At 42.3% G+C, this 25,432-nt stretch overlaps 1 protein-coding gene across 17 annotated transcripts in view; it reads right to left on the bottom strand.

Annotated features, from left to right (window-relative positions):
• itpr1b (inositol 1,4,5-trisphosphate receptor, type 1b) overlaps positions 1–23,555 on the bottom strand; it is a 106,021-nt gene extending 82,466 nt beyond the window's left edge. For 10 of the 17 annotated variants that reach the window (XM_064306315.1, XM_064306313.1, XM_064306319.1 and 7 more), the window contains exons 1-7: positions 23,312–23,555; positions 20,682–20,794; positions 17,014–17,084; positions 4,268–4,383; positions 3,801–3,887; positions 2,183–2,341; positions 283–381 (exon numbers count right to left, since the gene is read on the bottom strand). In XM_064306315.1, the coding sequence (XP_064162385.1) occupies positions 283–381; positions 2,183–2,341; positions 3,801–3,887; positions 4,268–4,383; positions 17,014–17,084; positions 20,682–20,773 (624 nt within the window). In that variant the 5' untranslated portion in view covers positions 20,774–20,794; positions 23,312–23,555. The remainder of the gene's footprint in view (positions 1–282; positions 382–2,182; positions 2,342–3,800; positions 3,888–4,267; positions 4,384–17,013; positions 17,085–20,681; positions 20,795–23,311) is intronic. The other 7 variants (XM_064306322.1, XM_064306323.1, XM_064306324.1 and 4 more) reach the window with 1 other exon arrangement.
• Positions 23,556–25,432: the final 1,877 nt, after the last annotated feature.

Raw genomic sequence — 25,432 nt, 5'->3', positions numbered from 1 at the left:
AAACTATCACACCCAGAATTTTACGTATAAAAACCCATCCATTCCTCTGTATTAAAAAATGTATGTGATGGGAAATGATTTCAAACCCAGTTTGCTTCCTCACCAAAAGCAAGCAACGCAGAATATAAATGATGTTACAGTAAATATACTCATGCCTTTCTCGTGGCTGTTCTTCACTCACACATCAACACAAAGGTTTTTGGCCTTTAGATCCTCACCAGAGCTCATTGGGGACCAAGTCCTGGCACCATACCGATGGACATAAACCTTGCACACACTCACCTCGTTGCAGCCTGGGTTGTCCACCAGCTGATGGCTGCTAGCATGAAGGGGCTGACCAGCATTCACAGGGTTAAGAACCACTTTGTCCCCAATCACCACCTGCAGACAGAGGTAGACAGCAATTATCCGCAAACGCATGCACAGATATGGACAGATAAGTGTGCATGCAAAAAAAATCATGCACTTACACAACCACTTAGACGCACATGTGCGTCCAAGTGAATGCACATACAGACGCACACTCTCTCTCTATCTTTCTCTCACAAGTGGCCCACATGGGCCCCAGGGTCACACAAACAATACACAGAATAATGTGCACTCTGCTGAAGGATGTTTACCATTTCAGGAAGAGGACACTAATGTCATTACGTCCTTCATAGCAAATATTACAAATAAAGCAGTCCAGCACAGAAAGGCTGACTGAGGAACACATCAAGGTGAAGTTCCCGGAGCTAGCAAACAGGACAGTTTGGCACGTGGGCTTGACTAAATTGAATTTTGAAGGTCAAATGCACTAGGACATCGCCATCTAGTGATCGGTAGTCATTCTGGTTTTAATATGAGGTTTTATTTTTTCTTGTATGAGGATAAATCTCTCTCCTTGGTGCTACTGGTTTTACAGTGCACCCTTTGAACAAACTGAATAACACAATTCAGAGCTCTTTCACTTATCATTATGAACACCGAAAGTTAAGGATATGGGCTCGACTTCAAAAATAGTTGAAAAATGCATGCAGATGGCCAGAGATTCCTAGCACTGGATTCCTGAACGGAAAAATCCTTGAAGTACATTTTCCCAGCCTGCATCATGCTAACTCTGAACTAGGTTATGCAGTTATGCGCACGTGGACAGAAGAGCAAGAAGTAGTCTGTTTTTTCCTAAAAAACCTGCACTGTCCCAGAGTCCAATAATTTAATGTTTTTAGCTGTGAACACCGTCGCTGGGAGCTTGAAGATAATGAGAACATTCAGTGAGAGAGAGATCTCTGTCCTTAAGTCTTAGGGTTACATAACCTGAAGATGTTCTCCCACACGTCTTCACCTGGTGATTACATCATGGCTCAGACCCACCGCGTAAGCATTTTTAGCTCCCCCAATCGGTTACTGACTGCAGCCCATAAACCAATCACCTGTTTTTTTACAGGTACCTACTAGAAACTTGAGGCCATAATAGAATATAATATCATGTATTGTACTAATAATTCCTCTGGTTATGGCCCAGGGGAATGCAGTCATTGCTGCAAGGTTGTGGTGTACAGATATTTAAGAGTGTCAGATGTGTACACCCTGAGCCAACCAGAGGAGGATGGGTTCCCCCTTTGAGTCTGGTTCCTTCCGAGGTTTCTTCCTATCTGTAACAGGGAGTTTTTACTAGTCACTGTTGCCTTAGGCTTGCTCCTGCGTAGTTTAGGCCAGTGTTGCCTGTGAAGCGCATTGTGACAATTGTTTGTGAAATGCGCTATACAAATTTTGATTTTGATTCACAGAGGGCCTTCAAATTAAAAATGGAACTTTATAGTCATGTATTTTTGTTTTGTTGCCTGACACATTACATCAGAAAAAAAACATCATTCACAAACCCATTCTGGGTGCCACAAGAATGATCTTACTTGTGGTTCACCATGCCTCTCTCATGGTCACTGCCCTCATCGATTTCCTGGAATTTGTCTGAACTTGTCTGTTACCACACAGATCCACTGGACTGCTGGCAGAGTTTGCGTTAATGTGCAATCTCTTTTACCAGGTCAGTTTAAGTTTGGCCCACCCGAAAGGGAAAAGTATTCAGACCCTTGTCATTTGATGCAAGGTAGACATAGAGTCTGAAAGATCTCCTTTACTAGTACACAGCCAGTCATGCGACCTTTGGCGTGCCTATTGACCTTGCTCCAGTGTCACTTACACTGTCCCCAATGGAGCGAAGTTTGTAGAAGGGCTGGATGTAGAACCAAGAGCCCTCATTTCCAGCCGAGTCCAGCGTCACCCTCATGGCGTTCTTCTCCAGCAGGGCCGGGAGACGCTTGTTCACAGTCAGGTACTTATTGCTTTTCACATGCAAAAGCTGAAACACAGGTTGAATCTGTGAGAATCTGTTCGGAAACAGCACTCCAAAAAACAGGGACAAATTGATGACCAGAGCCAGAGTTGAAAGACACAGAAGATCACATCAACACAAAGGATACAAATATAGGCAATATTCATCTGAGAATCTCATGCTGCACTGTACAATTGGTTTTTTTTGTTTTGTTTTTGCGTTTTATTTTCAAAGTTACATTTCTGATGGAATATTTGATGATCCAGGACAGCTAGGAAACAAATAGGACTTGCTCTTCACAAACTATGCAAACTCTACAGTATACACCATTTTTATATGACCCCAGACAGCTTGGCATTAAAAAAAAATGCAAACCATGTAAATAAATTCTACCCAAATTCTTGGAGCACTCAAAGTCACATATAAACCATATGAATTTGTGGCAGAGTGAGAGGTGGTGACCACTGGGGCTGTGTCACTATCCTGAGATTGACTCAATGTGGGGTTATTACAAACAAATGTCTTCCTCCCCATAGAAAACACAAACCATTCATCTTCTGGGGATATGCTGTTCCTGATGACCAATCTTTGGACAGCAATGCGGTCTCAAAATCCTTTAAATGCACAATGTAATGAACCTGCTGGTAAGTGGTTCTTCTGTCCTTATACTCCTGTGCACATGGTCTCAGTAGTTCAGGAAGCAGCTCTGCCTGGGGCCACAGTATGTGACAGGGTGACGAGAAGTGAACTTGTGAGCTGCATGTGATATAAACACAGGGGCCAGTAGGCTACAGGCTGGAAGGAAATGTGAGGAAAGCAATGGTGGACCAGCCCTGCACACTCACAGTGACTCCACAGTAACTTGTCTAAAGTGCCTTACAGTACCGCCCAGATATAGCCATCTTTATGGGGCCTACCTCACAAATTTAACACCGCAATGCAGTATTCAGCCTGGGGCCTCTCTTACAAATTCATCATCCAGGTCACTGGTTCCCAATCTTGTTCCTAGAGATCTACAGTCCTAGAGGTTTTCATTTAAACCCTAATTTGGCACAATTTAGGACTGATTTAGATACAGTAAATCTCTAGGAGCCTAACTTATGTACCTACTGCTCTTTTACCCTTGGGACCTGGGATATTAAACTGGGACTGCAGAGGGAGCCAGAGATGAGACACAGTTACCACTGATGGAGACCAAGGTTAACTTAACTGCAGCAGGGTTAAAAACTGGGGCATCCTGTGTCCAAAGGGGTCAGTCTGATTGCTAATATCCCAGATGATCAAAACTAGCAAGCACGTGTCCGTGGCTATCTGCACGCTTTATGTAAGACTAGCGTCCACGGTGGAACGGCGCAGTCGGCTCACGTTTTTTGAGCAGACGGCCAGCTGAGTCAGAGCATCGCCACATCTTCCAAGCGTCCCTCCACTTCCTGGCAGCTTGTCGCATGACAAGCATGTTTATCATCACAGCAAAGACATCACGCACCTGGATGACGTTGCCATACTGAATCACCGTTCCTAGCAGCTTGCGGTTCTCAGACTCGTTCTGCTTCTTCTCCAGATCAGCAGCATGCTGCAGTCAGAAAAGAAACGCGTTTGTGAACAATTTCATTCGGGTCATCTCTTCGATCTCCATTACTTACACACTGACAAAGTGAAGTAAAAGTCAATGAAATATGAGTTCTCTTAATCTCCACACCTAATTGAATGGCAAAAGTCTTCAGAGAAATCCTCACACATTTCACAATGGACAAGTCTGTAATCCATCATTCTGACAAGCACTTTTCCAAAATGCATCAGGTTAACATCATAGTATACATTTCAAAAAATCATTACGGTGATACAACTTCATCACAAGTAAAGTCAATAGATTTGTGATGCAATGGGAGACTCTGGCATCCTAATGGAGAGGCAGGTGAGAAACATTGATTAAACTGGATTAAAAGAACTCACATGTAGTTTGTTTAGGAGCACTGTGTCCGTTGTGTTACTTCCCCCAGGTTTGGCAGCCTTCCAGAACTGTTTCTGTGCAGAGTATCTGTTCATGGGACACAGCTTGAACAAGCAGTCTGGGGAGGGAAGGTCAGAGCAACAGTCCTTTAACAGGGTACAGTTCATGTTGGGGTGAAATGAGCATAATAGCCACAGACGAATTTAATTTTGGCTACAGAATGTGACAAAGTGGTGGTGATGCCAGCGGTTTGTTACCGCACTTTGCATAAACACATTAACCTGGTCAAACTGCAAACCAGGGTCTCACTGACACCATTTCCACACTCACAATGCACAACTAACACTGCGAGAGTCCCTGACCCAATGCTCATATTTTCCATCCGGTTGGAAGGACAGCTACCTGAGAGAGGCAGGGAGAGGTGATTATCTGTGACAGGAGTAAAAATAGCCCATCCTGTGAACATACACCAGGGAACTCTGGGATGAGCTGCCAGGAGACGAACCGAGGAAAGGGTGGGCAGTCACACAGGTGAGCCAAAATGGACGGTCATGGAACTGGGATGGGGCCTAAGGAGGTAAGGACTAGGTAGGTCAAAGGGAGGTGGGGTACTGAGCTGTGGAGGGGGTATGGATGTGTGTCTGTGTGTTGGGGGGATGAGGTAGAGATGAGGGAAGGTTAGACAGTACAAAGGATGTGTATGCTAGGCTGCTCAGGAGGCTCAGGAAGTCAATCAACTTCCCTGCAGGTTTCTTTAACAATCTTTAGCTGTAAGAATAAAGATGGCAGGCCATTCGGAAGCAACAAAATAAAACACATTATAAGGAGACAGGAGACAGGAGGGGACCTGCTAATGCTGAGGAAGATGAGTATAGGACTGCCCTAAGCACAATAGCAGCACAGTGCTTTAAAACAGCTTTCAGAAAATGTTCTAATTCTGGAATATGCACAATTCAATACGTCCCTCAACTACAATCCACTGTCATCAAACTGGCCTTTTCAACAATTCCTTGTCTTTGAAAAAAAAAATCATTTTTTAGAAACCAATAGGCCTACATCCTTGCAGTTTGTCAGGATTCAGTCACGCAGGGATCCTTTGAAACTAGTGGCCTGTAGTGAGCTTGAGCAAGGGAAGAGCAGCAGAGGCCACAGGTCCCCCATATCCCTTGAAACTAAAACATTAACATAGTCTAAAGCACGCACAGCTTCTCTTCTCACCATTTACCCAAAACACTATCTCAACCGCCCCACACAAATAAGATCTGATTTTCAGGACATGAAAATTGCATTGGCAATTTATTCCAACAAAAGAGGTAAGCACCGGCCAACTTTAGTCCATGCATTGTAATTTAGCCTTCACATTTTATAGATACTCAACACAGAAGTATTTATTTGATAAAGGATTAAAATAAAAAAGAACCATTTCACATTTATACTGAGCCATGTGCAAACAAAAACTTCTAGTTTTATTTTCTAGATATGGCTCTGAAAAAGAGGTTTTAAACTCAATGTGATTTCTTTGCAAAATAAAAGTTAACCAAACAATAAAAATACTTAACATTAGCTTTTTTATTACAAAGTTTTTTTGTTGCTTTTTTTAATTTGAGAGACAAAATTGGGATAACTGAAAGACATGGACTCAAAATAATTTCAAGAAGTTCACGATTTATTAATTACACATTTTTTGTGAGACTGAACAAAAACCCTAGTACCTTTAAAAAAATGTATTAGTACAAGAAGTCATTTGGTTACACTTGAAGTGCTGCCACCTCAAACCACACTGTGGATAGAACAGACTACAAAGCCAACAGAATCTACAGAGAACCGGAAGTGGAGGGAGAGACCCTCGTTTCAACTTTTATTCACATAATGGAGGAGACCCTGAACGTGCCTTCTGAAAGAGCTCACCTCAGCCTCAGAGATCACACTAAAGCTATTACCAGCACGTGGCCTTCGTCTAAGATCAGCCTTTGAGTGGCAGGCTAAATCCCTTCGGCTGCTCGTCTTTTTAAATGGCTTAAGTGGGCTATTAATACTGAACAGGGAGATTTATCCTAGGTGCTCTCTGACACTATGCAGCCCTGATTCTCCGCCTCTCTGAGGGAGGCCCTGCTGTGGGCAGGGGAGGAACGAGCACCAGCCCAAATAGACCCTGTGGGCCATATAGACCCTAAAGAGCTCAGCTACAGACACACTAAGCTCATACAGATTCAGACATCTGCACGGCCAGAATACACACAAAACAGTCCACACACAGTAGAGAGTTGATATAGATACAGACACCTGTAGACAAAATATGACAAACCAACAGTATTTACAGTGAATCTAACGGATGCAGAGAGCAGATGGACTCTCTGGCTCCACAGTCTCCTGCTCCCGCAGGCAGGATACACTGGGTTCAGACCTATGTGGGGGCCATCCCCAAGATGAGGGGGGGAGTTTGTGTGCTGTGTGATGGGGAGAAAAGCTAACATAATAACAAAGATGGGAGACAGGCACAGCAGCAGAGCCTGCCCAGTCTGCGTAGCGTGGGACAAGCATTCACACACCCCAATAAAAGCACTCAACAACACCTTAACACTTTGACCCAGCTCACAGCCACCACAGAAACTAACGGCTTTTTTCACACAAACCATAATGATGCGCGTTGAGATCTCAGTTTCATACTTTCACTTTCCAGAGCACGCAGGATATGTGCAAGGGGCGTGACGCATTCGCTGCAAGCGGCCCTGATGGCCTTAGTCACTGTGTTTGCCACACGCCGGTCGGCCTCAGGAAGGTGACAGCGTTCTGCAGCCTGCGCTGTGACTGCAGCACGGGCGGGGGATGTGTGGAGATGCGCAGACATGCCAAGCGAACACGCATTCCTGTACTATATCTGCTGCAGGTGGGCGCGTGGAAATGTCACACAGCGGTTCGGCTCACACGTCGTCACACACCGCAAACTCTACCAAGCCTGCCTGAGACACGTAGTTCCTGCTGTTCACCAACAGTGAATGTCATATTATCATATCACTATGGCTGCTACTGCTACCCCCATACACCACACTACCACCAGAGCAGGGCTGCCCAACCCTGTTGCTGCAGACCTACCGTCCTGTAGGGTTTCACTCCAACCATAACAAAGCACACCTCATTCAACGGCTATAGGTCTTGTTGAGCTGCTAATTGGTAGAATCACATGCCAAATTATGGTTTAAATGAAAACCTATAGGACAATGGTGATGGATCTCCAAGATTGGGCAGCCGTGCTCTATATGATGAGTGACCTCCCTCTTCCCCCACTTTACAAGACAACATGCTCTTTTCCATTCTGCCACTGTTCCACACACAGCAAAAAAAGCTATGTGATCCCAGAGAAAAAACAGAGGATGAAATGTACATTCCAGGTTTCGCTGGTTTGATATAAATTTGAGTTTACAGAAAGCCATCCATGTCTTCAGCGCCACCCTGACATGAGCTCTGCCCAGTCCAGTACCTCACACAGTGAGCCAGTGTGCAGCAGCCTGCAGCTGTGTTCTCATAGGCCAGGGAGAACTGGCTAGCACTGATACTGCTACAAACAAACCATTGTTCCCATGGCCTGGGTATCCATTACTACCCAATCTGAAAATAATCACCTCCAATATGCAATAACCTTGGTCCCGTGGACACCGCAGGCAAACAAGCTTATCATTCCTATGCCGACGACACGCAACTCTTTCTCTCCTTCTCCCCATCGGACACACAGGTCCCCGCCCGCATCTCCGCTTGCCTGAGGGACATACAGAGCTGGATGGACAATCACCACCTGAAGCTCAACCCGGGAAAGACGGAGCTAATCTTTATTCCTGCTCTATCCTCTCCCCTCCTCGACTTTTCCATTTCCTTAGGGGACACCGTAGTGACATCATCACCCTGCGCCAAGAATCTCGGAGTGATGATGGACAACAGGCTGTCCCTCTCCAACAACATTGCAGCAGTAACCCGGGCATGCAGATTTTTCCTATACAATATCCGCAGAATCCGCCCCTTTCTCACCACCTACTCAACCCAGCTCCTGGTCCAAGCAATGGTTCTATCCCGCCTGGACTACTGCAACTCTCTTCTGGCTGGACTACCGGCATCTGCCACCAGACCCCTGCAGCTCATTCAGAATGCTGCGGCTCGTCTGGTCTTCAACCTCCCCAGACACTCCCACGTAACTCCCCTGCTCACTACCCTCCACTGGCTGCCTGTTATAGCTCGCATCAAATTCAAAACATTGGTTCTAGCATACCAGGCAGTCAAGGGATCAGCCCCAGCATACCTTCACAAGATATTCAAACCCTACATGCCAGCCAGATCCCTCCGTTCTGCTACCTCAGGACGCCTAGCACCTCCCCCTCTTCGCACCTGCACTTCCAGAACACGTCTCCTCTCTGTTCTGGCCCCACGATGGTGGAATGACCTCCCTGTGGAGGTCAGAACAGCTGAGACTGTGACCCATTTCAAACGACGACTGAAGACCCACCTCTTCAGGCTGCACCTCTCCCATCCCTTCCCCCCTGTAAATGACTAAACTTAGGGTTGTAACTAGGCAGCTGTTTAATAGGTGACTTAGTTGATGCGCCAGTCATAACGACTACTTGTATTTTTATTTATTTTTATTTTTCCATAGATTGCGTTGTTGCCGTTCTTGTTGTTAGTGTTAATCAGTTTAACCACCAGGGTCCAGGTTGAACTATGCGGTTGTTCCCTGTACTTGGACCGGTACTTCTCTCTAGGGGTTTCGTCATACTTGTTCCTGGTTATGGTTATACACTTTGTTGTACGTCGCTCTGGATAAGAGCGTCTGCCAAATGCCTGTAATGTAATGTAATGTAATCTGTGACATACTCAGCCCAAAGCATCTACCTGCATGTGCATCTGCCTGTTACAGTGCATCTCTTACTGTGTGTGATCCACTTTGTGCTGTGGCCTGGAACTTAATGCTTTACAGGGTCTACAGTCCAGCCCAGGCAGCATGGGAAGAGTTTCCATATGCGTGTTACAAAGAAGTTCATCCTGTGCTCTGTCCTTTCTGAATGTCAAGACTGAGAGACTGACAGAGCCACATTTTTATACAAATGCAATACAAAGCCACTTTCCCTTCCATTTGCATGCAGGCAGTTAGAAAGGCTTATCGCGCTGTAGCACCTCATCTGCATGGCTGAGAAAAAGATAGACCAGGCATTCAACGATAAGTAAGGATTAATAAAACCAGAGGTTAGCAAGTGACCCAGGGCAATAAAAGTTTGGCACATGACTCAGACACATCAGTGCATAGCCCTGTATATTATTCTTATAGCTACCCATATTTTAAAACAATATAGAAAAGCAGCATGATGTTCATGATGGATGGAATTTACTGTAATGACCATATAATTGTGTGTTCATTCTGAATAATTATTCATTATTATTATGCCAATGATATAAAAGTTTTTACTGTCATTTAGACTACTGAATATCCACACTTGTTGTCCAAGGTCATTTGGCCACACGACAATGGCTACGGTTAAGCCACTTCATGCGACTTTCCGAATCAGAATTCTAACATCCAATCACATCAGGCCAGATTTGAGTTGCATCCACATTTGACAGGTTAATGCAGGCTTTGTGATCAGACTTCAGTTTAGATTTCATGATCCCATTTCAATATTAAATAAAACAGCAGGAAACAACACTTCTGCAAAATGGCGTTCGGTGTTTGTGAGGCTGTGCTTTGTTTCATTATATTCAGATGGTGTAGTCAAGGTAGGGCCAGCAGAAGACATGCAATGATCTATAGTATACACAGCAGCTATACATTTGCAGGAGTATAGCAGGAAAAATACATAGAGCACTATGGATAAAGGGGTTACAGTGTATGCTGGCATGCTGGTCTACTAGCAATTGTTTCACTTTTTTATTATTTTTAAAGCATTGACCGAGATCATCCTCATCTGCATGCTTGCAGTGTCATATTACCCTTCATGTGTTATTGTCACACTCGTGTTTTCATGGCCAAAGAAACTTGGCCCAAACCAGATTTTGGCCCTGACATGGTGCCCAAAAAGCACAAGCTGCTGAACGTGCTGATAAGATAATTTAATATTTTTAACAGAGAAGGGATGCAAAAATACCTCAATGAGACACAAGCTCGGAATCCAAAGGCATGAAAGCTCAAGGTTACGAGATTACAGAACAGAACAGGAAATTGGGTTTCCCAGTAGCAGGTCATTTTTGTTTGGTCAGATTGGGTTCAAAGGCTGCCATATTTCCTAACTTCAAGGATCTCTTTGTGTTTGGGCTTCATGCCAAAGAATGGCATACTGCACTCCACTGTACAGAAAGAATCAGTCCGCAGAATCTAATGTATTGACCCTTTATACTAGTGAACACTTGGGGACTATCTATAATTTCAATATAGCCTATAGCCAGATTATTACTATAGAATTCTGAAGTTAGTCCACTTAAGACCACCAGGTATAAAAAAATATTTTGCCAGTTGGTCCAATTCAGCCTTTTTCAGCTGGTACCAGCCACAAAGCATGAGCTTCCATTTAAGGAAGTCAGTCGGCTGGAATGCACTCATAGCCTCAAAATAAAAGCGCAATTAGATACAAACAAAACAAAAAATAGGCAATAGCAGAATATGCATTGTTCATCAAAACATGCACAACAGCTTACACCAAGCTGAAAGAAAATATGAAAATCAGCTTCCCTCTGTCCACCCACCCATCCATACCTGTATCATCTATTTATTAATGTGAATGTGTCAATATTTGGAATGATGTGTACAAATAAAAGCAGTGAATTAAGTCAATTTAAACAATGACAAATCCAAACAAATTTCAGATTACATCTTGTTTTCTCTTCTTCCCATTTCACCCTTATCAACCCCTTTTGGAAATACCAACAGAATTACCAAATAAGGCAAGCAAGCAAACCACAAAGTAGAGTCCACTGAGCAGGCGATCAAGTTATCACTCTCCTCTATCCCTTCAGTGTTGCTTCCCTGTGGCACCCTTCTCATTCTACTCTTACCGTTTCATACGACTCCTATATCAACCCTCTCCCACATTCTACCCTCTTTCAAGCTGCCCTCTCACTGGCTATACATACACCAACATACACCCTTTGAGAAAAGAAGAAATGCTGGTGCCAATCAGAACTCTGCATATACAATCTCTTTTGCAGTATAAAACCCCGTACAGACTGACCAATCAGACGTCAGAAGCTCAAACTGTACTGTTTTCAGTCTAAAGCTAGGCTTTCGCAGTCTAACCAATCAGAAAACAGCACACACACACCAATTAGCAGTCCAAAACCAGCTCGGCCGTTTGACTAATCAGAACTTGCTACACACTGTCCTGTTTCAGGTGACCATGGAAACATAAGGATTCCCCGTCTCCAAGGGGGTCCTGCGTGATCTGATCAGAATGGGTTGGGGTATAATCAGCCCATCCTAAGAGCATGAGGGCAGGAAGGCTTATCGGCAATCCGCACACATGTCAATGGCAGCTCTGCATGGAGCCTCCGTTATGAAGCCTGTTGCCTGCAGACAGCGTATCTCTCACAGAGAACACTCCTGCAGGAGACAAGCCTGAGTCTTTAGAACACATATGCGCAAGAAAAGAGACTCAGATGCATTTTTCATGTAGCCATAAAGCAAACAAGTGGAAGTTCACTCCAGAAAACTGCATGCAGCCCCGGCAGCTTTCAAAAACAAAGAGCAAAACCCACCTCACAGAAATGCAGGCAAGACATCCCTCTGCCTATACCGTTTAACAGACGAAAAGGTATCAATTTCATCCGGATGACCTTGATTCAGATAAATGAAGTTGCATTTGGGAAAATCACATGTCTTTTTTAATAAAATCCTGCAGTGGGGGACTGGCTCCTGCATGGCCTCCATTCTCAGCCCCATTACTGTAATATGCATCCAGAGTGTCACACTGATCAGGAAGCCTTTCAAAATCATTTTTCAGATTGCACTGCAGTTCCCACTGCCAAAGTCTGACACGTCCTTGAAATGTGTCGCTTCTGGAGGGAACATCTGCACATTGTGGCACATCCAGTCTGCAAGGACTTGGGCATTGTGGAGTTTTCACATCACTCAGCAGAGCTCTTAAGTGGCCTTGTTTTTGATAACACATAAGCAGGCAGTACTTTTAAGGTAGAATAGTTACTTTTAATAGTGGTGTGCAAATAAAATACAAAGCCAAATGGGACAAAATGCACTGATCTGGTATAGGGCACAATGATATATAGAACCACAGTGTTCTGGTATAGGGCACAGTGTCAGATACAGAACCACAGTGTTCTGGTATAGGGCACAGTGAGATACAGAACCACGGTGGTCTGGTATAGTGTGAGATACAGAACCACATTGTTCTGGTATAGTGTGAGATACAGAACCACAGTGTTCTGGTATAGGGAACAGTGAGATACAGAACCACAGTGTTCTGGTATAGGGCACAGTGAGATACAGAACCACGGTGGTTTGGTATAGTGTGAGACACAGAATCACAGTGTTCTGGTATAGTGTGATATACAGAACCACAGTGTTCTGGTATAGGGCACAGTGTCAGATACAGAACCACAGTGTTCTGGTATAGTGTGAGATACAGAACCACAGTGTTCTGGTATACAGCACAGTAAGATTCAGAACCACACTGATCTGGTACCATGCAATACCCAAAACCACACTTTGCTCTGTGATTTAGGACAAAACATAAGACCCAGATCGAAACTGATGTAGTACTGGGTATAGAGTGGATCACATTAAACCACTATATCATGGAACCAACAGCCACGTCTCAACTACACTTTAACTGGCATGCTATTGGGTTGAATGTCCAGTTCCTTGCCTATTTAACTAATTTTCTAATTGACTACAAAAGTAAAAGCTGCCTACTTTAAATTCATTTTCATGGTTTTTCTAAAATATTTTTCAGATATTTCAATATTCTTTTTGTGGAATGAAGGACATTTTAAATAGTTCAACCCAGAACATTCAATCCTTTACCAATTACATTTAATTCAATTATATGTATTTTTGTCACCTTTTTTATGCATCTGCGGCAAAATATAGTTGCATGATCCTCGTTTTATCTAAGAGAAAATAAATAGCCTAAATGTAGCCTAAATGATATAAATAAATCACACACCGCTGAAGAGACAGGTAGCTAGCCACTGATTCACAGGTGAATGTATCCGAAAAGTGATATTCTCTTTCCTGTTGCCCTGGAAACCACACACACATCTGCACATTGCTGAGGAGACTATACCATTTCACAGAGCTTTGAGTTATAAAGCCCTAACTAGTTTCAGGGCACTTCTTTTTAATGCAACTGTCTGGAAGGCTGGCATGCTTGCCATTCAAATGCTCAGTCTGCAAAAGTTCAGACTACATGCAAACTATGGAAGCTGGATCCTTGGATCCAACACTGACAGCTGTGCTCAGCCGTAATCATCAAGGCAACAAAGTGAGGGCAGGGTACACAATCCTGGAGTTAGACTGAACTGTCGTTCAAAAATACACATAGTGAGTAAGTTCTGACATTCACCGAAGGATGAACACTCTCAAATATACACTAGTACAGATAGGCTACTTCACTATCTCAAGATGACCCACAAAATTTTCATACGCTAAGGAAACATGAGCTTTTCCCCCTCAGATGCATACTCACTCGCGCATGCCCTCACTCCCAGATACAGTGACACTGAAACACACCCCCACCTTCAAAAGACACAAAACCTCCCAGATGCACAGACTGCTGTAATGGAGGTGCAAGCTATTTCAACACTGGCGTCTACAGAGGAGCTGGAAGACAGAGATTATTATTGTGGTTTTGTGTTGGCTACTTTTTCCAAAGAAGGCTACCCAATTGATATTTCAAACGTTAAAAAGATTGCATGGAATGATGGGGAAAGCTTTACAGTATGTAGTATGGGAATAACAAGCTCTTAGAGTCACCTAAGAGTTCAAGGCTTTCATTAAGGCAATGAAAACAAGGGGGAGGAAGGCTCTTAATTCTAACTGGAGAAAAGCTGTTACTTGATCACCCCTATGGTAGAACACAAATAATAAATTGAGTGTGTATTTCAGTACAATATAATTAGCCAATGCACGGCAAAGACATCTATTCTTTTCTTCTTGAATCTCACTGTGTACCCCCTGCTGCTCACTCTCCCTGATGCAGAATTACATACAGGCAAGGGAGTCGCTTCAAAGACTTGAGGATTTCCCTAAATGTACGCAAAGATTTCCCCGTAAATTCCTGCAAAGGGATGAATAAATCCAATTTTATAGGGATTAATCCAAGGTACTATCATAAGTGGGTGGAACCAAATTTACCATCATTTGAAGTTGTTTTATTTCCTCTTTTCGGAATAATTTATAGACGGAATTAACTTAATAAATTTAATAAACAGTTGTGAAACTGTATAATGTGGGAAAAGGTGTAGTACTGTATGTGTATCAATATAAACAACAGCACACCAACAATTAAAATAGACCACAGAAGCACGTCAAGTTAAAACGTATCACAGCATGCTCAGCTCAAGAGTCCTTAATGTGGACCGTTTCTATGCCAACAAGCCTCTTCAGCTCATCTGGGCAGCATCAAGAGACAGGATGGGCCAACAACCCCCCCCCCCTCCCCACATATTACCCCACTCAGCTGAAGTTTTGGAGATCCACCACAAGTCACATCTACAACCTAACATGTTAGGAGAAGGTACAGTATGAAGTCTCCTTCAAAGACTTTCTTGAAGCTGCAAAGTGCTAAAACTGGACAAGAATGCTATATCCTGAGACATAATAATCTGACATACTGCTCACTCACTCTAAAGTCAGACCCATCTGCAAACACAGCAAAGGAAAGGGTGGTGTTCTGAATCACACTAAAAACCCAAGCAGATCAAGCAACACATCAAACCCCAGGGTTACTGCAATCAACACCAATGCTGGATCATAATGTCCAGACCAGCCATGTGTCTAACACAGAACTCTAAAGTGGGCCATCTTGAATCACAAAACATGGAATTACTCTTCAGCTCTATTAGCTCTATTAAGTTTCCACCGAATAGTTCAGAGTTCATCGTGTTGAAACTTGTCCTATAAATCATAATCTGTGCTTTAAATCAGGAGGACAGAAAACTCAGGAAAACTACAGTATGCACCCTAAATAGACAACATAGGCTACATGCATCCCAAACTCAGCATATAGTGATGCATTGCACTCTGTTTATAGACCACAAGACTTTATCTCGAAAAATGTGCTCCAGAAATGCCAAATTAATGATTGATTATGCTCACTACCAGCTCCAATATGCTTCCCACGGGAGAAACGTTTTTTTTTTTCAGCAATGTTTAATTCAGGAAAATAAAGAGAGAATGATACCACAGGTAAACCAAAGCTAAACACAGCAGGTGGATCAACAAACAGTCCATCTCCACCGTAAAGACCTTGCTTCAAGGTGTGCTGATGATTGTCTGAAGAAAAATAGTTGAGTTTTACTTAGTACGAGAAGGCCAATGCCACACAAGCTTAATCAATATGGGAAAAACTTAAATTGCACTGCTTCCATTTTGCAGCACAAGGTTTTAGATACACACAGGACGGAGTGTGGCGCAGTGGGTAAGGAACTGCGCTTGTAACCGAAAGGTCGTAGGTTCGAATCCCGGGTAAGGACACTGCCGTTGTACCCTTGAGCAAGGTACTTAACCTGCATTGCTTCAGTATATATCCAGCTGTATAAATGGATACAATGTAAAGTGCTAAGTAAAAGTTGTGTAAGTCGCTCTGGATAAGAGCGTCTGCTAAATGCCTATAATGTAATGTAATGTAATCTTCTGATGATGTCTATCTTTATGAATTCCTGTGAAAATAGCCCTTTGTAAAATTGTAAATTAAAAATAATGTTTTTTTGTAGCCTATGTGTGCGTGTGTGGGTGGGTGGGGGTGGTCACTTGAGTGCTTCAAAACCCAGGGTAGTATTCATAGAATTCTATCACAAATATTCGAACAGCCACCAAAACATTTTCACATTCATACATCATAGCACAGATCTTGCAAGGTCAGCCTTTAATGAGAGCATAGTGTCACCAAGAGGTGTGACATTACAGCCTCTGGACAGGGAGTTTGAAATAAAGTGTACCTCCCCCTCTCTCTACATTCACTTCAGTTCAGTTTGCTTTCTTAGCTAGAACATGCACATTACCAAAGTATGTTTACAGAAACAAATGTATAACAATACTTTCGCCTATAGCCGCTCAACTCAAGTGTGAAATTCCACACACAACTGGAGGCTTACCTCTCTCAAGGTAAAAATGAAGGTTCCCTAAAATATTATTCATGGTCTGCCACACCTCTGCCACAGGTTTCACCAGCAATTAAGTTTAAAAAAAAAAAACACATATTCACTGTCATTGTATTTATGGTAATTAGCCATGTGTAGCCTCTCATAACATTTAAGGCACAACACATAAACAAGACAAGAGCAGACAGATAAAAGAAAAAGATTAGGCTAGTATTTGTGTGGATTTTTTGTACTTCTACTATGTACACAATTCGGAAAAACAATCTTAAAAAGGATCAAAACTCACAGCTGATTCATGACATCAGAAGTGGGAAGACATCTAAAAGGTTCTTACATAGATATAGGCCTATATCAAACATGATCGCTGCTTGAAGATTTCAGCTCATGGGATTCAACCCCACAATGTAAAGGCTGTAGAGGGAGATAAAGCATTCCTCACCTCGAAACTTCTTGGGAGGGTTGTTGAGGTCCCCAGTGTCTGGCTGTACCACACAGCGGTCATCTACAAGACTGAGGAAAAATAGCAGTCAATGACACCTGTCAAAAGCCAGTGAGAAGACATGCTCACACATAATGCAAACACACATAACACAAGATATGGTGAACTTAAGCCACTTAAAAACAACTTGAAACAAAACTCTCTCAAACCTGTATAATGAACAAAAAAAGACTCAAATCATTGATAACTCAAGACCAGGAAGATCCTATGACCTTTTTACAAGGTGATTCCAGACCAAGCCAAGGATACAATTTTTTTTCTCCAGCTAAGAGCACAAAGCCTGCCTATTACACTATAGCCTACCTTACATCTAACCTTTCACACACAAAACATGTATGCACAACCACACAACCATGCATATTTACACAAAAACACACACAACACAGCCACATAGGCCCTACATACAACCTCTCAGATCAACCATAACTTCTCAGATGGAAAATCATCCCATTGCCTTCATCGCCACAACTAAAGTGTCCCCCAATGAAGAGCATATAATTAACTCATGAACAAGTTCGGCCAATGAGTGTTCATTTCGCCAATCCTGTTACCTCCAGGCCACACATTGAACAGAAGGCTGTGCAAACCACCTGTTCTTCAGATGCTGCCAGGTCCCAGCTTCAGCAATGTGTACTGAAGTGGGAAAGATCACCAGGAAGCTGGAGAGTAAAAACCATGGAATGTAGCCTATATGTGGCCAGTCTATCCTCTTTGCCATATGGTGCGCATGTCTGATACAGTGGGCGAGAACTGCCTTCCCTACAGGTGCCAAATGGCCACAGGAAATCAAGGACTTGGACCCCATTCCAATGCAAAATAAAAGCGCAAAGCCATGTGTGGCCAGAGGATGAGGAGTACTGGAAGCAACCAGGATTTAAAGCATTTTATACCCACAGTGCAGAATTCTGTAACCAAACTGTCTGTGCTAAAAATAGCCTAAATGCCAATGCTGAACAAATACACAAGAGATTTTTCTCATTCTTGAGCGCCATGTAATATGATATCAGCAGACTGATTATGATACTATCTGGTTTGGGACACCGAGTTTGTCTCTGCACAAGAAAGGGGAAATTTACTTTCAGGGTTAAACATGGAACATTGAGGCTGAAAACAAATTTAGAATAACAGCCAACTGGACACTGTCCAGATTACACATCTAAAACCCTCCCAAATTTGCATTGCATCACACAGTATGCAACAAATCTGCAAGGGTGCCAACATTACACTTCAAACTGAGATTTTTAACCTTAAAGATTCAGTCACATAAAATACCACTCCCTTATTGTTGGTGCAGAGAGAAGGCCTGTACATCTGCATGTAAACAGAAGTATTAAAAAAAACATTCATTGTAAAATTCCATGTAAACAGCACATTCAGAATATTGTCTTATTCAGAATAATGGCAATGACCAGAATATTGCGTGCACATAAATGGTCAGTGACTGTCAGCTGAGGTCAGCCAAGGCCAATAAAATACACACCAGCTCTAGACCCCATGGATTTGTGTCCACGCTAGGGCTTCCAACCAGGAAACACACATAGTGTAAACACATCTGGCCAAAGGAAAGAGGAGGTGACACTTCAACACTTTATTCCTACTCAAGGAGGGGTACTTCATGCTCAAACATGCCTCTTACCAGCACGGTAGCCTGGCTTCAGTGACATGAATTGTTTAATGATCACATAATTAATAGATTAAGAGCATAGAGCCGAAGAACACACAGTGATAACCAAATGGGCTATAATGGTTATCACCACAAGTATTCAGGGTGTGTGTGTGCACACAGGACAGCATTTTTTGCATACGTTACAGTACAGTTCTTAAGAATAATCTTTCAGACCACGCCCATACAGAGGGGTAGAATGTGGTATATCTTGTTCAGGTGATCTAGTTTCCCAAAAACCATACATTAAAAATTCTAAACACAAAAGAAAGCATCATGTCTTGTGTAAAAGCCAGTCAAATTCAACTCATGCTTGTATCTATGTGTGACAATCTTTGCCCATTGTCAGAAAGTGCACTATCCATCCTGTGAGAAAGGTGATGACCATCCAGAAACTGTACTGCGTTGTCCAACACGGAACATGCTGTCAAGGCATTATTCAATATTCATGTTCCTCTTTCATGCCTGCGTGAGACAATGTTATTTCTGATTGGACTGTTTAATCTCGCTCATCAGTCTTCATCTCTTATCTCTCTATCAGTCAGATGCCAGGAGCACCATTCAGGGCTCAACGGTGATGGTGAAGAACACAGAACAAAGCACTAAACAGGAAATCGCGCTGTGCCTATTTTCAGCAGGGGAAGGGAAAATGTGCTCTCCTGGCGAAAAGCTGCAAGCTGTGATATGCACAGCCACAAAGCTTTGCATATCAACAACAGTAGCCTACTGAAATTGTGTAATGACACCAGGCTCTCTGTTTCTCAAAAATACACTGATGTTCACTGACAAATGATATTATCCTGAAGTCAATGTGTCAGGTGTTTGGCAACAACAAACACCCCCCCCTCCCCCCGCACCTGCCTGAATCAGACCCTACACAGCTGTGGAGTGATACAATTGTCATGCCATTACAAGCATGCCTTCCAGTTTGAGCACTCCATTTTTCAGACATGCTTTTCAAGGGAGAAAAAGATAGGGAACCCAGCACAGACCACTCAATTCCCCAAGATTAAAACCTCAGCTCCCTAACTACCACAATCCATGTAAACATCTCCCAGAAATTATCTGCCATCACAGAAAGCATCTTTCAACGAATTCTCCTGAATAACTGGTTTGCCCAGTTAGCAGTAATGGAATACCCTTCTCCGAAAGTACTTTGACAATGATCTCTCCACCCCTCCCACCTCCACAAAAACATTTCCTCCTGGACATCTCCTTGAAAAAGCACACCCAAGTCAGAGCACCCACACAGAGTTTTTTAAGAGCACAAACTCTTGCAGACAACTGTGCAGCACAACAAGATGCTCATGCATTTCTATTTTAATTCAAGCAGCTATTTCAGTGGTATGAGGGTACATAAAACAATGCAATTTCAATAACTGCAGTGTGCCCGCAGGTGATGCTTTATTTTGAATATACAGTGTAGGCAACTCCTTTACGCTATGAAGTCATACACTATACCAGGAAACAGCTTATGCTCTAAATCCATTCATTCTTCATGGACAGACATGAAGACAGACAGGCTGCAAACAGCACTACTGACTTGAAACATGGCAACAAATTTTGTGTTTATCAATGGGAACTACCATTAGGCAGACACAGTCTGGTGGGCTGAAACAGTACCTTATGGTAAAGAGAAAGAGAAAGAGAAAGGGAGAGAGAGAGCAATAGAGCGAGAGAGATGATCCATGCACCATCCTGTCAATCACTATACTGAGTGACAGCAGGGAAGAGACCTTTGTGGATGCTACTGATGGTAACGTTATCACCTTAGAGAGTGAGAGACTACATGCATGCATAAAGGTTCTGTGTGTGCGTTTGTGTGTGCGTGCGCATAAGTGTGTGTGCGTAAGTGCGTATGCATGGCAAAAACCAGGGAGGGACTATAAAAAATGGCTATAAAAAAGGCCCATAGAAAAGCCAATAGATGATCAAACACACTCACCCTAAAGTGCTAATAAATCCATTTGTTGATCCTTCCGCATACAGGGAGCAAATGTCCCCAATGTGGAGAAAGCTGGACATCTTGTCCGACATTTTTGTCAACGTGGATTGAGCCTGTGAAAGAATCAGATGACAATGTTAGCTGACCTAGAATATAGCACAGAATTGCCTCCCCCCTTTTGTTCTTGTTACCCTCTCCGCCACAAATGGTTCTGAGTATGCTTTTATTTTTGTGAAAATAATTTTTTAAATAGCAATAATAAAAAAAAAAAAGGTCAGAAAATTTGCAGTTCCGTCAGCCCTTCCAGAATCAATAAAGCTGGCATCTGGATAACTGCTCTCATGAGATGACTATTTTTGAGCAATGTACAGCAGGCAGTCCAAACAGAACTGGTCAAACCTGACATGTTTGGCTGCGAGTGACCCGCTTGCTCATTGTGCCTCTGGCCTGATGGAGCTTCAGTTCCACCATATGACCAGACCAGGAAATATGAGCATTTATGAATCCCAGCTTTGAGAAAAATCAACTACAACCCATCACTGACCACGAGCACCAAGCAAGGTGCTATTATTTATCTGTCTCCCTCTGTACCATTGCAAATACTTTCCCACAAAATCATGCCAAACACAGTAACACTACCAAAAGTGAAAAATGCATGTGCAGAAAATAGATTCTTAATAGTACATAACTAACCAAACTTCCTGCATGGAAGACACACAAAGAAAATACATCAAGTGAACTTATTATGCAGCGTACAGGGCTGGTTTTAACTTTTCATAATGTTCATCAATTAGACTGACATATTTACCCTTGAAGACTCAGACAGAGAGAAAAGAAATAGAACAGAGAGAGCAACATCTATTTACAGACCCTATTGGGATCTGAACAGATACGGCTACAGTAAAAAGTGCTGTTGTTACTGTACTGTATTGTATGTGCCCACCAAACGGAGTTGCCACTAATTTAGCACACCTAAAACATTACAACCCCATCTTCACTTTACAGATTTTATGATAAAGGCAAAATTAGCAGTTTTATCACCAACTTAATTTAGCCCATGGGAACTCATTGGATTATCCACACAATATTCCACTCATGTAAGCAGTTCCTGTTGCCAAATACAGAAAGAATACCATGAGAAAGTCCTAAACCATCAATCTCAGCAGATAGCATAGGAAATGAATGGCAATGGATAAGCCAGCTCCTCAGGAGGTATATGCATGAACGAGTATTCTATTGAAATCCATTCCAGCATATTATTATTATTATTATTATTATTATTATTCACAAAGGTTCTAAATACAAAGTCATTAAACCACCATGCAGAATAACGGCAGTCAAGTGCAGTCAGCAGTCAGAGAAGTAAACATAAGTGATGCATTCCTGTATTAGGAATATGGGAAAACAATTGGGAGCGATAAGCATCAACCAAACTTCTGACTTTTTATTACGCCACGCGTCTTCATTGACAAGTTTCACAACTTGCAAGTTCTTTCATTGAACACAGTTTGATAGTTGACAGCGGCTTCATTCATTGACGACCGCAGGTCTCCTTGCAGGTGCTATTCCACTGAACACAGTTGAACTCGAGATAACGGACATTAATGGTCTCCCATACAAATGCAAATAGCAGCTTAACCACTGAACTCAGACAGCCAGCACGTTTCAAAGCACCGGTATGTCATTCATCGTTTCAACACTTTTGTGTTTTCTCCTACATTAAAACTAAGCAAAATGTCAGTGTAGCCTATAGGCTATGCCGAGTGACCTCCTTCCTCAAGAGAAAATAAATAAACTAAAGTTTAACCCCAAAATTTAAGTTACTTCCCCACCGCTGTCAAATCGTTTAGGTCTGACTTCAAGCAAATCGTTATTTGGACGTTTCGCATTCAATAATGTAGCCTAAAATACTCAATGTTCTTACGTAGGCTAATTTAATTTATTCCTAACCTAGGCAAGATGCTAATAGCGAACGACTTCATTAATACAGTAGCCCACGTCTTCTATAGCTCTGCTTGCTGTAGAAAAGAATAATAATATAGGGCTATACATTGCGTATTCTCCCCTTAATGTCTACGACAATCAACATAAAATTTATTGAAAAGGCACACTGTTTACTAGCTACAGTTGAGATTTAAAAAAATAAATAAAATTTAGAACTACGAAAAAATTTACTGTAAAGTGTAATCTACGCGACGCAGTCGTCATCACGTCAGTCACCGGTAGCTATTCCAAATCGTCAGTATGAAATACTGTTCATTTTACACATAAAAATTACTCAGTCAGAATAGTAGGCTAGAATAAAATACGAAGACACAGAAAGATATGGCTCGCTAGCTAGCGACAATAGTTAATCCAGACAGTTAGGCTACTATTTCTTCTGACAATTTCGTGTTGAACATGCAATGCTATAAAATGCATCAAGCATGATGCAAGTCATGTTGAGCCTGCTGTCCTATAGACTAAAATCCGAATGAAAAACCCATCGTTGCTTTATCCGGAGGTAGCTGTGTACAAAACATTTAAAAAACGTTGCATTGCATCGTTTACTTCCTTGCTTACACAGATGTCGATGAAGCAGGACAGGATGCCTTCTTCTGAAAAGTGTACAGAGTTACGCGCAACTTTACCTTGACTGAGAGAAAAGCTTGTCTTAAATAGCAGCAATTTGGGCTTGATCAGCGCAAAAGAATTTCCACAGCCCAGTCTTCATTTAATTCCATGATACCAAAACTCCCGACAAGTAAAGGCGGACGTTTAACAGTTTTATATATTTTCCGGAGCTCCGTTCTGTACTACCTCCACATGAGCTCTAGACGTGCATGGTTTCACAGATTATTATATAGCAGCGGTGGCGTCTGGGAAATGTTGTTTCAGTTGTGAAACCCCGTCCGTGAAAGGTGACGAAAATTGATCGCTATTTATAGTTGCATGAACACTACAAGTCCCAGGATGCGCCAATGCTCATTTTAATTATTGTCTTTACTGAAGTTGTGGAGAGTACGCACAAATCCATATTCACTTCAAATATATGATTTATAAGAATGTTTCTATGACGTATAGCTTGCTAACACCTACTATCAGATCTGTTCAAAAAGTCATACCAGCAATACGCTCCCAACAATTAAAATTTTGTTCTCTGCATCAGGACCAAATAGCCTACTGTGGAAGGATGTTTGGGAAACGTTCATACTGAAGATCTGTATTATTGTTGAATGCATGTTTGAATGCTGTGCATGACAGTGACGGCCATAAGGGAATAAAACTCATATTTCTGCAAAGTGAGCAGCCAGAAAAATAACGATTAATCAGTACATTAGAAACGTTTTTGCTCGTGATTCTATCACATTTCTAAGGTAGTACTGACCTCACAAAGGATAAAAACGTACAGGTGAGACATCAGCTGATTTGTCACGTGGCTTCAGTTGTACTGAAAAGATGGCTTCGCGTTAAATAACCCCGCATCGTAAAAGTCAGTGAAATGGGTTTGCCACAAACTTTGTGATTTTTGTGATTCTTTATACATCCGTTATCCGTTATTACACGGAATCTTGTAAGATTGGAGCTAGACGTTTACTCCCTCTGATTCACAAGAAGATGCATAATATGTTCCTTGACAAAACAAGATACTTTTGACGTAGCACAGTCTAAATATAAGATTTTGCCGGCAGTGAGCGAAGGAACCGGATTCAGTTGTTCCTAGTGAAAACTACAAAACACGTTGACATTTTCCTCTTCACACCTCAGTCCCCAACTCACTGTTGCGCTGACTTGACTTGGGAAAACAGAAAAATCCCCTCTCTGTACTTAAGCTGACCATTCAGTTTCATTCTGTGGTGCTCAAATAGAAACCCCAATTTCTATACTAGCTTGAAATACACAAAACAGGTTTAATGCATGTGCCGTCTCTTACACAAAAATATATATTTTCCCCACTGGTCAGTTGTGTCGTTTCAGGTATATGGCCTCCCATACATGGGAAGCATAGAATCCCTACTAGATTATTTTCCCTCCTTTTGTTGATGAACACCCTCTCTGTCCCGTTAAATCAACAAAATCTTTATTTTGAATGATAGATTTTTTTGTACAGTACACATAGTTCAAATTCAGTGATAGTGGAATGCACACAAGTTTCTTTTTTATATAAATCCCACACACACAGCTGGACATTCTACATTATTGTTACAGCTTTCCACTGAAATATGTGTATCCTCCATTTTATTTTATTTGTGTTCTCTTTGAAGGAGGAAGGAAGTCCCTGAACCCAGCCCTTCACATTGCCTCAGCTGCAGCCTGCAGGCCAAGTGTAAATGATAGATAGAGCTTGCACCCAGTCACTGAGAAACAGGTAACCTACAAACAGGACAGCTATGTTCTCTATGTGGAGGTATTGTATCTCATTGTTGGTATGCATATGCGGACACATGTGTCTTTGCGTGGCTGCATGTATGTGTGTGCATGTGCCTACAAGTATGTGTGCCTGTATGTGTCTTTTTTGAGTGGGTGTACAGTATGTGTGTCTCCATGTGCATGTGTGTGTGTTGTCTGTTCTATGCTTCATTTTGTACATTTGTAACACACTGGCCCACAAACCCAATATAACTGATCCAATTTTGTAACTGGTTCACTAAAAGCTCTTCCCTTATTTATTTATTTATTTATTTGGAGCACTGGCACTTTGATATAGTTTGGCAGAGACATTAAAAAATATCACACTCTGTGATTTTGGGGACTGTCCTATGTTCCCTGAT

Source organism: Anguilla rostrata, chromosome 13, assembly GCF_018555375.3.
Source record: "Anguilla rostrata isolate EN2019 chromosome 13, ASM1855537v3, whole genome shotgun sequence".
Taxonomy (NCBI): Eukaryota; Metazoa; Chordata; class Actinopteri; order Anguilliformes; family Anguillidae; genus Anguilla; species Anguilla rostrata.
This window is presented reverse-complemented; position numbering and strand designations above follow the sequence as displayed.